Here is a 12,148-nt window from a genome sequence, read left to right on the forward strand (position 1 = left end):
TGTCCTCTCTTTTTTTTTTTAAATTATGTGATCCCCCTTTCAATTTCTGGACATTTCTGATGTTCCATCTCCAGCATCTGAGAAAAAAGAACTGTCAAATGAGTTATTGCTGGACTCGTCATAGCTTTTGGGGTCTCTTTCTATACACTCTAATAATTTTGCACTATGTTGTTGAGCTTTAGCACGTAGAGCCGCGATGCTTTCCGATCGAATTTCCTCTTTCACTCTATTGTTCATGTCACCTCCATCAACACTTCCCTCTTCTTCGCGCATTTTCTTCGACGCTTCCAGCGACTTCTTGTGCATCCCTATAAGAAAATTAATATATATTTTTAATTTTTTTTTATCTTATTTGAAAATATATGTGATGCTTCTAAATTCAGTTATTCCCCTCTCAACTGATCCTTATACTTGCCTAGAAGCCATGGTGCAGACGATTTATCGATGCCTTTATCAGCACTCTGTACGATGCATTCCGGAAGCGGAAGTGCATGTCTCACCATTGCTCCATAAAGTCCATATTCCGCCATTATGCTGCTCTTACCCCAAGTTTTCTCAGTCTTTCTCCATTTGGCTCGACGATTTTGGAACCACACCTATTTATATTTGATGAAGAAAAGTGTCAATATTTTGCAAAACGTAAACTGCAAAATTTCTAAAGTGAAGATTTGTACTGAATTTTTATGTTGTGCTAAACGGGAAAGATACCCAACATCCCTTTTGAATATATTAATGATATCGATCTGGGTATTTCTTAAATTTATTGCAGATTTTTCACGATTTGGAAATTTTTCGAGAGTTAATTTCGAAGTACAATGTAAAAATATTTGTCTTGTGATCTTCTATATATCGACAGTTGTATGGAGAATTAGTCACAAATTAGGAAAAAATCCGTCTTGGCTTCGGGAGGTATTGTTTCTGTAATTGGTACATGTACATACATGTATATGTTCTTGTTTATGGGGAGGAGAAGGGAGGCAAAACTTAAAATTTACAAAATTAATTAATTTTGGAAAATTTCCATCTTGTCTGTCTAGGAACGAGAACCATGCAATGTTTAAGAAATCATTTCTTGTGAATAGTTGATACGGAAAATATGAAATAGGAGATTTTTAAAAATATCTGTTAGACGATATATCTAAATATAAGATAGAGTTTTACAAATCAAGATCAATTCAAAACACTAGCTTGAAGTCTTTTCGTTTGAAGTGAACATATTTATCGCACTTCGCTGGTTCGTTGTACACGACCATTGGGTGTTCAATCGTACAGTGGACTTTTTTTTACAAGGCATGTAAATTTAGTAAGTTTTCTCAGAAAATACAGATAATTAAAATGTTATTATTTTAACCCCATCTTTTTTGAAACATTTTCTTAACCTTGATGTCTACATTTAGACCTATGGGGAAATTTCTTTTGAAGTTGAATTTTTTTAGTTGAATCTGTAAGATGTTTCTGAAATCGCTGATAAAACAGTATCTAGTTCCTGCGTCAACAAAAACATATGTATGCTTTCTTAATTAATTTGAATATCAATTTGTAGAAGCATGTTCCGTTTTCCGTTATCAACATCTTGGATAAACTTTAGACAGAACTTTTCAGTACAACGCTTGCCAAATCTCGGGGAACCCTCTCCATGATACAGCAACTTATGGAAGACTTCGAGAGCTAAAAAAAATTTACAACCGAGATATAAATCTTGCGCGAATCTGTCCAGCCCCGCGTCTGTTTAGATACTGGAGCCAATTAGAAATCGTGAACCGTCTCCTGCGGGACTAGCAAATTCCTAGAGCTGATAATTGGTTTTCTGTTGCAATATATCAGAGTTGCTTAACGCTTATTCTAAGACGTTTTACTAGTTTTATTTTTATATATAAAATTTTGTCTGGTTTGAAGTTAACTAAAAATATTCAGTTTGAGTTGATTTAGTTCAATTTTATTTCATGCATTTTGCCTATAGAAGAAAAAGGTTTCGTTCTTCTTATAAATCACAGCTTATAAAACCTGTATTCCATCAAAAAATTACATTTTCTATGTTATTTGAACTTGACCATAAACAGTATGAGGTACAGTTGTCTTAAAGACACGTATAATTGTGCAAGAATATATTTTACCTGTATTCTGTCTTCGGGAAGGTCAATCTTTAATGCCAAGACTTCTCGGGCATAGAGATCAGGATAATGCGCTTCTTTAAATGTTTTCTCAAGTTCGTCAACTTGGTAGCTTGTGAATATGGTCCTAAAAGTAGAATATTTGCCAAATACAGTCATTTTTGTTATTGTTCAATAAATGAAATCATTGTTTTTGTGCAATGATTTCTGAAAAATGAGAATTTAACGTATAGAAAATCAGACAGTGAGTTTGGCATGAAATGAGGTCAGTAAACAGATGTGGGTGCATTTAGTTACCTCTTTTTCAGAGAATGTAATTAGTGTGCTTTGCAAAAAGACAAAAATAAAACGGAAACTTTTTAAAATTGTTCTAATTGGATTGAAGTTTCCATCAATTCATTTTATTTAATTGGACGGGAACATGCATCCTTATGTATAATAACGATCCAATTTGTAAACACCGACTCGTAACTGCGTAGAGTACAAAATGTGAGTGATTGGGCCAAGTAATTGGAAATTAAAAAGACTAATAGTAGCTTGCTTTTTCTTATTGGGGATGTTTATCTCTTAATAGGACAAGAAATCGATAGCAGACGACAGCTCTTCCTTTATCGCGGTACTTCGGGTAACGAGATGGAGTAATTGTTAATCGGAGTGATGAATCTTGCCACGCGCAATGACGTTGTTTCGAGTTGACATAACAAATAGTTCTTGCTCTCCATGTGACGTTTCTAACTAATCGAACGTTCTCCTACCTATCTAGGGGATTCTCGTTAACGAACTAATTGACAGGAACTTGTTTTCGCTTTGTTTCTTTGACACTTATTAGTAAGTAGATTAATGTTATCAAATAAAGGAAATCTAAAAATCAGTCACGTGATCGATACATCAGTCACGTGGTACATGTACATTCTTTATTAAACTTCAGTTTAAGGTATGTCACTCGTCAGCCTTTTAGAAAATTTCAGTCAGAACCTCTTACTTAAAAACTATTTATTACAATTCAATCTTTATAACATATTTAAATTAAACAATGTAAAATGTTCAACATTCAATTAAAAAACTGCTAAAAAATTCACAAAGAAGCAAGATTTATAAGGGACTATTTCTTGTGGCGGAAGGATATTTAGCAGAAAATTCTGCAAATCTACACATTTATTTAATTTAATATCTTGGAACTTTAGCCTCACATTCTTTTACTCAGAGAATATTTTTCGTTATGATATGCCTGGAATATTAAATATAGGTCTCAATTTATATTTTTATAACAAAATTTACACCTTCGCTCGACAAACATTGCCAAGAAATGAAGATATATTAAGGAAGTCGAGATAAAATTTACACAGTTTTTTGCCTGAAAATCGCATATTTTGACCAATATTTCAAAATTTACATCACTGACCCAAACTTTTTCTTTCATTATTTTAAACTACTCGATAGTTCTGACTGATCAGCACTTAAGTCGTAAAAAGTTTGATACAAGAAAATATTCTATTGCCTATTTAGATTTTTAATACCCCAAATATGAGACTTTTTTAGTGCAAAAAGGTCACACAATAATTTACGCGCATTAATTTGCATGATTTGTTCAATGATAAATATTATTCAAACTATTTTACGTAAAATAAGATTATGTTTATTGTCATGGTTACATCTTATAAAATATGATAACGGTTAAAGTGATTAACCAAAGAGTTACAATTTAAGTGCAAAAAGGTCAACTTAATTGTACCGTAGCTCAGTTAGATGCACACAGACCCCCCATTTTCTCTGCGATTTTGAGTCATACTATATGAGTACTTATCCAAAATATACTTTTCAAAAAATCCTTGATATAACAAATTTCACGAGTGACATACCTTAATTAAAAACATGAGAGATTATTTGAAAATTGGATATTCAATGTTTTGTGTTTGGATATGGAATTTATTTCACGAGTGGGACAGGATTTTTTGAGAATTTCACGAGTGCGAAGCACGAGTGAAAATATAAAAAAAAATCTTGTCTCACGAGTGAAATAAATTCCATATCCAACTACAAAACATTGAATTTTCTGTTTATTATATTCTCTTTGAATTTCCCTTTACCTCTGTCTTTTCTTAACACAGTATCATAGGCTGTGACATCATAGTTGAGCAGTTGAGATATCATAGCTTAGCAATTGTGAGACTGAAAACATTGTAACATGGATTTTAGCAACATATTTGGGAAGAAAGTGGCAGTTTTAGTCTCTATCAAGATGGTTTAGTTACTATCTCATCTTATGACAGGACAGAAATTATTTTTTACTTACTTTGATATCCTTTCACACTGTGAAAGAATATCACTTTGGTATCCTTTCACACTGTGAGAGAATATAACTTTTATTCAATAAATAAATCACAGTATTTCACTGTTGAAAATGTAATAATTTAATTTCTTTTATCGGGAAGAAAAACTTTCAGTGATATGTAAGGATTAATTTGATTATTATTATTTCTTACATGTATGTAGTTGTAAATACTCTTTGTAAATACAATTTTTTTCATGGACAAAATTTACAATAAGAAATCTTAAAATAATTGGTCCAAATTTTTAAAAACTTCTAAAATTAAATGAAAGTATATATCCATTAACAAATTTGTTCATAAATTCACAGCGGCTTACTGAATGAAGTGTCGTGTATTTAACTTTAAAATATCTTATTTAGGATACCGAATGAATTGACATATATGTAATTTTAAAAATCTTATAAGATTTGAAAATATGATACAATTTAGTTGAGCTAGAAAATAAATTATGTAAGAACCCATATTTTTGCATTCAAGTAAATATCTTTAAGAAAAAAAATTCAACAATTTATATAGCATCGTCAATATGTTTCCGTCTGTTTAAGAAGGGGGGGGGGGCTGATGGACTGACACCTACCTGTGTCGTCTGCGTTTCTTCTGTTTCTTACATATGTTCATGTTTTCTGGCGTTTTCTCTTGATGGGCACACTCTGGGCGGATGGGAGCTGAAATATAGGATTAATATTTTTGTAATTTTTTTGGAATGATTTTTAAAAAGATCATCAGTATATAAACATGAAATAAAGAAGAAGACTGCGTTTAAAACACAAGCCTTTTTTTAAAAGTGAAAAATAAATATGAGACCAGAATGTACTCTTGGTGATTTTATTCACAAATATTGTGTTTGAATTTTTTTCTGTTGAAAAAAAGTGGGGAGGGGGCTAGTGCCCCTTTCAGTTCCCACCCTGCTTTGCACTACGGTCCTGTAGCAAAAACATTTCGAATTAATGCTTCCTTTGATAAATTAAGGTCAATATGCATTTTCGTGTGAAAATTTGGGGTTTGAAAATTTAGGATTAAGACTTATAATGAGTAATCATGATGGAACCGTTTTTGCCCCTATTTAATGGAAGAATTGTCCATTTATATGGAACTCATTAATCACTTTAATGTGCAAGGCTGGTACTAGATAGGGAAAAGAAAACGATCCATTTTGATATTTCACTCTGAGTGTATCTCCTAGACTTGTTTTTATATTTTCTATCGAAAATGTTTATAATGTCTGATTTTTATTTTTAGACCTGTCGTACACGTTCTAGATGTTTCAATGTGATAATTATGTTTCAAAAACTCATTTTAAGGGCAGTCTTAGGAAAATATGATCAGGATTTTGATCAGAATACATAGAGACCTACATTAACCCCTTTTCAGTAAGAATGGGCTTTAATATCTAGTTCGAAAAAGTATAAATTTGTGAGTTACCGGTAATAGAATTGGTCTAGAATGTCAAAAAGGTTTAAATCTGTGAATTAATAGAATTGTTCAGAGATATTATTTAATATTAACATGCCTTTATACATGTATAAATACTTTCACAAACAAAACAAAATATGAAATAATAATACATGTATAAGATGAAAACTTGTTTAAGTATTTTATAAGAGACTTAGCCTTCTGGTAATCCCAACCAGGACTTTTTTTTTTAAAAAAATCTTGATTGTTGACCTACCACCCAATAAATCATTTGTAAATGAATTCATATATAAAAAAAATTATAGAATAAAATATTAATTCAGGTGTAAATTGAATTGAATATCAACATGCCTGTACTATTCTTTTTCAACATACATGAAATATCATGTAAATTTTGCATTTATCTCCACCTAGAAATTCAAAATTTACATCATTATAATAGTGTACTTTCTCTTTGGGACGGGGAAAAATGAATTGAAATAAAAGTTCCCGGGTTAAAGCATGGATAAAATTTAAAAACATATAAATTTTGAGCAATTGCAACCAGGAAGCACAAGGAGAAGACTCTAGGAAAACCTAGAAACCTTTAACCCCTCCATGTCAGCTTTCTCTTCGCAACAGGTCATTATTAGAAATGTCACTTTTCACCCTTTCACGTGAGAAGTTTTATCAAATTCGCCACTTGTGGACTACACTGTATGCCCATTACGATGTCACCCCGCCCGTCTGTTCCCATTTCTTACGTGTCTACTGGCGCAATAAGTGGCGCAGAACATGAAATCTGGCGCCCAGTGGTCAGCGCAAAACTCGCGGCTCTTCTAGTCAAAGCCAAGATCCCCAAACATTACTGTAAAACTGAATTCTACCTGTTTGTTTTCTTAATTGTCATTCTCCAAAAGACACTCCATTTCTAACTTTAACGGGTATTTGAGTCATTAAGTATATTGAACTAGAGCAAAGACAAGCCGTTTTAAGTGGATAAGGAAAAGCACTAAGTGCGTCTCTGTTTGACAGAATGTTGCTCTGCAAATAGTCAATACGGGAACTCGTAGTTAACAACACTGTAATGTTAATGCTTTGACAAAATCAAAATAATTCGATTTGAAGAGCTATTTATGTTTTAAGATGTTTGATGACAAATAACATTGATCAACTGTGTAGTATTTATTGAGATACTCCGATACGCCATTACATGGGAGCGGTTTCTCTACTTTTTTGGAAAGTTTTTAAAAAGTTTAAAAAGTAGTCATCAAACTAAAAAAAAAAGATTTTGCTTCAGAAATCTGCTTCTGTCTTTTCAAAATTTAGATCTTGGTCTATTATTTTCGATTGAAAAAAAAATGGACATTTTTTAAGGGGATGCCAGCTCTTCTCTGGAAATTTCTTACTTTTACGTGGACTCGAATTCAGTATCTGTTACTTTTAATCAATCACTTAATTCATTCATTTATAATTAATCAATTCATTAATTCGTTTATTCATTAGCTAAAACAACCCATTACAGTACCCTAGTATTTGTTTGTAAGTGAGAAAAATTGATTTTAAAAAGTCCTTGAAATTGTCGTTAGCTGTTTGGTGCATCATTCCATGAAGAAAATTAACTCCGAGGTTGTTTTACACAGAATCAAATAAGACTCATAAAAGAATTTTTCTTCATGGCATATCCATACGAAGATACTTTCAAACAGTTGCATATTTCAAATAATCATTTGAATACAGTTATGTTTTTATCTTATTTATGGCGATACATGTTTTTGAATGCCAGTAAGCAGAAATTTTTTGAAGGATTCAGTATTGTCACAGAGCATTGTTGGATCTCTCTCGAACACGCTTACTCAGGTCTTTAATTGGTTTGCTAATTATGTGTGACGAGTTGACCAAAGCAGCAGTTGTCGAACCTGGGAGGTGGAAACACGCTCACCTGAACAGATGCCCCCGCTGGGAAGATCAAAATCCCTAACAAAACACTTTATATGGTCAATTGAGCCTATTTAGAACTGAAAAGCAGCAATTTAACAATAGACGGCTAATGTCAATATCTGACTGGTTATTAGGTTGTCCCTAAGTCGGATCGCTTATAGCAATTTGGTGAACATTAAGAGAAGTTGAATTTTATTGTATCTTGTCTAAAATATATGGTTATTTTTGATTGATAAAATATTATCTAACCTCTTAAAAAATTCCATAAATATACAAGTATGTATAAGAAATAATGATTGATAAACTGTCTAGAAACAAAGAAACAATATGAAATTCTCTCATCATATCTATCAAGTTGAAACTATGTACGCTATTTTACACCAGGAAATTAGCTTGAGAAGTTTGTAAAGCAAGGTTTGAGCAGGAGTGCTTTAAGATAAATACCAGAGAATGTAACAATCCAAAAATCACTCGTCAAACGTAATCTGATTTGTGGGATAAAGCAAATAATATGGACAAAGCTGGGAGAAAATTAGCCCAATGTTGACAGGTATCTTTGGGGCGACTGATCCACCCTATCGCAATTCTGAGCGGATGGGGGGACTTGTCATGTATGCTGAGTCAAATGACGAGGGGAAAAGTATGCTCTTTAATCCCCCCGAACCTTATGCCACGAGACACTCAGTGTATACCAAGATGATTCATTATCAATAGAATGAAACATGCAATCGTCGAACTATTTCAAAAATTGTCCAGACTCGTTTTCTAAGATTTTTAAAAGATTTCAGGGGAAGGGGAACCATTGAAAGCAAAATTGTGCACGCCCACCTACCGTTCTAAAGTATACCTTTAGGAAAATTTCGGAATTAAGAAATAATGGATCTAGATATACATAGCTAATCAATATTCCGAAATGTGTCTTCGGTTAAGGGCTTGGGGAGGGGAATAGAATATCTAAAGTGTCTCCACACAATACATTAAAGACGTCAAAGAAAAATTCAAAAAGCAATTGCTTACTTACAATACTAAAGGATATTTTTTTTATGTGCACATTAATCAGGTTTTTTTTTTTTTTTTTTTTTTTTTTTTTTTTTTTTTTTTTTTATATACATTTTATTCAGTTTCCCTTGAGTCCACAATAAAAAAAAACTTTGAATTAATTTTGACAGCTATGGAACTATTACTTCAATATATATATATATATATATATATATATATATATATATATATATATATATATATATATATATATATATATATATATATATATATATATAAGAGGACATAATATTATATGTAAAAATACAATTGCAAAATTCCACATAGTTTTCTTTAAAATTGTTAATGCCAAAACTTCTCAAGAGATAGGTTTACAAGTAGGCATTTCGAAAGATTTCTTGGGATTTGGTATTTTTGAATTATTTCTCAATTAGTTTAACAGGCTTTTAATTTGACCACAAAAATATTTAAAGCTGTCAGTCGTAAACAAAATTAAAAGTTTTCTCTTGAATTCCCTCAGAAAAAGAAATTTATCCCATAAAATAAATGAAACAAAATCGACATATTTTTAATCTATTCTTTACATCTTACATGTATATATGCAATATTCCTAGGGAATGAAAATATTCCGATCATTGATTATAGACTTTTCTGAATATAATTTATATCGGTACAAAAACACGCTTAAAAATGGTTTAGAATTATTAAATAACTTAGATAGACAAGAACATTATAAAAAAAAGTTTTTCCTAAGTCAAATTAACAAAATATCCTTTATCCTTAATATTTTAAGAATTAGAATATCAAAAATCAGAATTATATATTCTCTACATTTATTTTATCATTATTATTTCTGTTTAATTTTTGGGGGGTCGGATTATACGATTTTTTAAAGACATAAAAATCTTAAAATTCATTTATAATTTTAAGAATTTATTTTCATTCATTATGTTAAAATCAAGAATTAAATTGTTTGCGAGCTTTTACTGGTTTTGTTTAATTAATATTGATGTATTAATTAATATCATAATGTGTATCATAGAGTCTTGTATTAAGCTTAAGGACTTTTCAAATATTTCAATTTTTTTTCGACCTTAGAGCTGTTTTAAACTAAACTGCTATTCCATGGCCATATCTTTTAAAAATGTATTATTGGTATCGGAAAGTTATCATTGATGTCCCCATACACAGAAAAGTAAATAAGATTGAAAACAGTATATTTTTAGAATTCCTGTAATCAAATAATTACATTACTTTGGTAGCTTAATCTAGTTTAATCTATATGAGCGTAAATTTTATTTCCTCATGATCAGTCCCCATGGATGGGAAGCGTCATTTAATGATGATACAAAACAAGAAGGACTTCACCTTTAAAATACCTCACTTTTTCTGTATCTATTAAATTAATATTATTTTCTACTAAATAGTCAATTACAAGGTGTTGTCAATTTTAATTTATTTTGAATAAAAATGCATTTTTATATAAATTTAAGTCGAAAAAAGGAAAAAAAAAAAGAAAAGATAAAATTCCATTATAAATTCCAATCGACTTTTGTACATATGTCTTTATATATAAGACGTGGGATTGGAGCCCCGATTTTTTCTTCAATTTGTAATACTGGTACATGTGTTTGGGGGGAGAAAAAACAAACCAAGCTGTGGAAATTTTTCCCTTAATTTTACTCCTGGGAATTATTTCATTTCAGGTGTCTGTTTAATTCTACATTTACAATATAAACAACTGTGGAGAACTTTGTGACCTTGAATATCTAAGAATTTATTTACTCTGTGGCACACGAAATCTGTGTACTTGTAGCCATATTATCACTGGTAATGAAGGAAATATGCAAAACAACAGGGGTCCCCAAAAATACAGCGACTTAGAAATTTATTAGATTATTTTTGACATCCCAATATTTGTTTCTTGGGGTGCTATACCGAATTGTCGTCTGAATCAACAGTTGAATATAGACTAGTACCCAGACGCGACCGCGAGATTTTTTCCGGAGATAATGTACTCTAAAATTTCCCAACAATATCCTACTTCCTTGTGTTTTTGATTTTCTGTGAATCGTATTTGTTTTATTATTCATTTGCACCATTTTGACAAATATGTAACCCTTAATTGACATACAATTGATGTCATTATTTAAGTAATGAATATTTTAGTATATTTTGATATAGCCGGCGTAGCTTGATTGTACTTTTTTACTCTCAAGGATTTTTTTTTTCAAGATTTTACTACTATAAATTGCTGTAATTTAACTTGACATGCATATTTTTTTTTCTTAATTAAAGTTTCTTTAAAGGGAAAAAAATGAAAGTTCATGTTGATACCTCAGGCAATGTCAGAGGAAAAAATAAGAATAAAAAATTGGGGGGAAATTATTGTCATGACTTGTACGTTTTTGATACACTATGCATGAAGCACACAATTTGAAATAGTCGTTATAGTCTTGTATGACTTACTTTCCTCAATTGGAGCCTTGAGTCCATAGCTGACGCTCTCTTGGCATCTGGTGACATTACTGGGTGCTGGAGGAACACAGTTTGGAGTCGCTTGATTAATGGAGTCGAACCTCCAAGGACAGAAAGTGCTATTCTGAGATTGTGGAACTTCCCGGAAGTAGTTCGGGTGTTGTGGTTCTGCAGCATACGCCGGGTTCATCCCCACGCCATTTACTCCGGATGCATACATGGAGTTTGCGGGACAAATACCCAAATTTTCCAAAATGTCTGGACTCGGATTTTGTCGACAAGGGGGCGAGTTAAGTCCAAGAATTTCATGTATTGCAAATGACGATCTTTGTCCTGAGTTCGGAAGAACGTTCATTTGCGAGTAGTTTCCAGTATTCATGTTACCATAATGGTGTTGGAATCCCATCATTGCTTGCGAATTATTGCCCAGAAGGGGATTCATTGTCAATGCAAAAAGTGGTGTCCTCCCAAATGTCTTCAAAAGAAAGTCTCTGAATGCAGGCAGTGCAAATAATTTGTTAAACAGGGTGTACACAAAACGATGCTCATCTGTGCTTTCAAACGACCAATTTTACACTCAAAGAGTGCTCCAAACTTGCACCAACTAATTGGAGATTCCCGCTAGGATTTATCGCAAATTCTTATTTAAAATTTTAAGAATACACTACCAATTCAACAAAATCTCGGTAATTTAATAATCAATCAGAAATTCGTCAACTTTTTATACATATGTTATCAGTTTAAAGATGTTTGCAAATGCGCGAGATTTCACGGGATTTTGATTGACTGCTAAAGACGTGTAATTGGCGATTGTTTTCCGGTCTGTACCTCCCACCTGTTTGAATTTGAAATCCCTAACCAAATAGAGACGGCCAAGTGTTTGTCAATCATATAAAC

The 12,148-nt window shown here is 31.8% G+C and overlaps 1 protein-coding gene across 1 annotated transcript; it reads right to left on the minus strand.

Annotated features, from left to right (window-relative positions):
• Positions 1-39: 39 nt before the first annotated feature.
• On the minus strand, positions 40-11,806 carry LOC133200002 (visual system homeobox 2-like). Its single transcript, XM_061335777.1, has 5 exons — positions 11,243-11,806; positions 5,019-5,106; positions 2,115-2,238; positions 416-596; positions 40-308 (listed from the first exon to the last, which is right to left on the minus strand). Exons 1-5 carry the CDS (start codon positions 11,691-11,693, stop codon positions 40-42), a joined length of 1,113 nt encoding a protein of 370 aa, XP_061191761.1. The 5' UTR covers positions 11,694-11,806.
• Between the last annotated feature and the right edge of the window lie 342 nt (positions 11,807-12,148).

This window comes from Saccostrea echinata, unplaced genomic scaffold (assembly GCF_033153115.1).
Source record: "Saccostrea echinata isolate AGI-Se365-2 ecotype Australia unplaced genomic scaffold, CSIRO_AGI_Sech_v1 ptg000002l, whole genome shotgun sequence".
Lineage (NCBI taxonomy): Eukaryota > Metazoa > Mollusca > Bivalvia > Ostreida > Ostreidae > Saccostrea > Saccostrea echinata.

Coding starts and splice junctions, on each gene's coding strand:
- LOC133200002 (XM_061335777.1), bottom strand. CDS start 11,693: ATGAATCCCCTTCTGGGCAATAATTCGCAAGCAATGATGGGATTCCAA. Junction 597..2,114: donor TTCCCGAAGACAGAATACAG/GTAAAATATATT, acceptor AAATATAAATAG/GTGTGGTTCCAAAATCGTCG. Junction 309..415: donor GTCTGCACCATGGCTTCTAG/GCAAGTATAAGG, acceptor ATTTTCTTATAG/GGATGCACAAGAAGTCGCTG.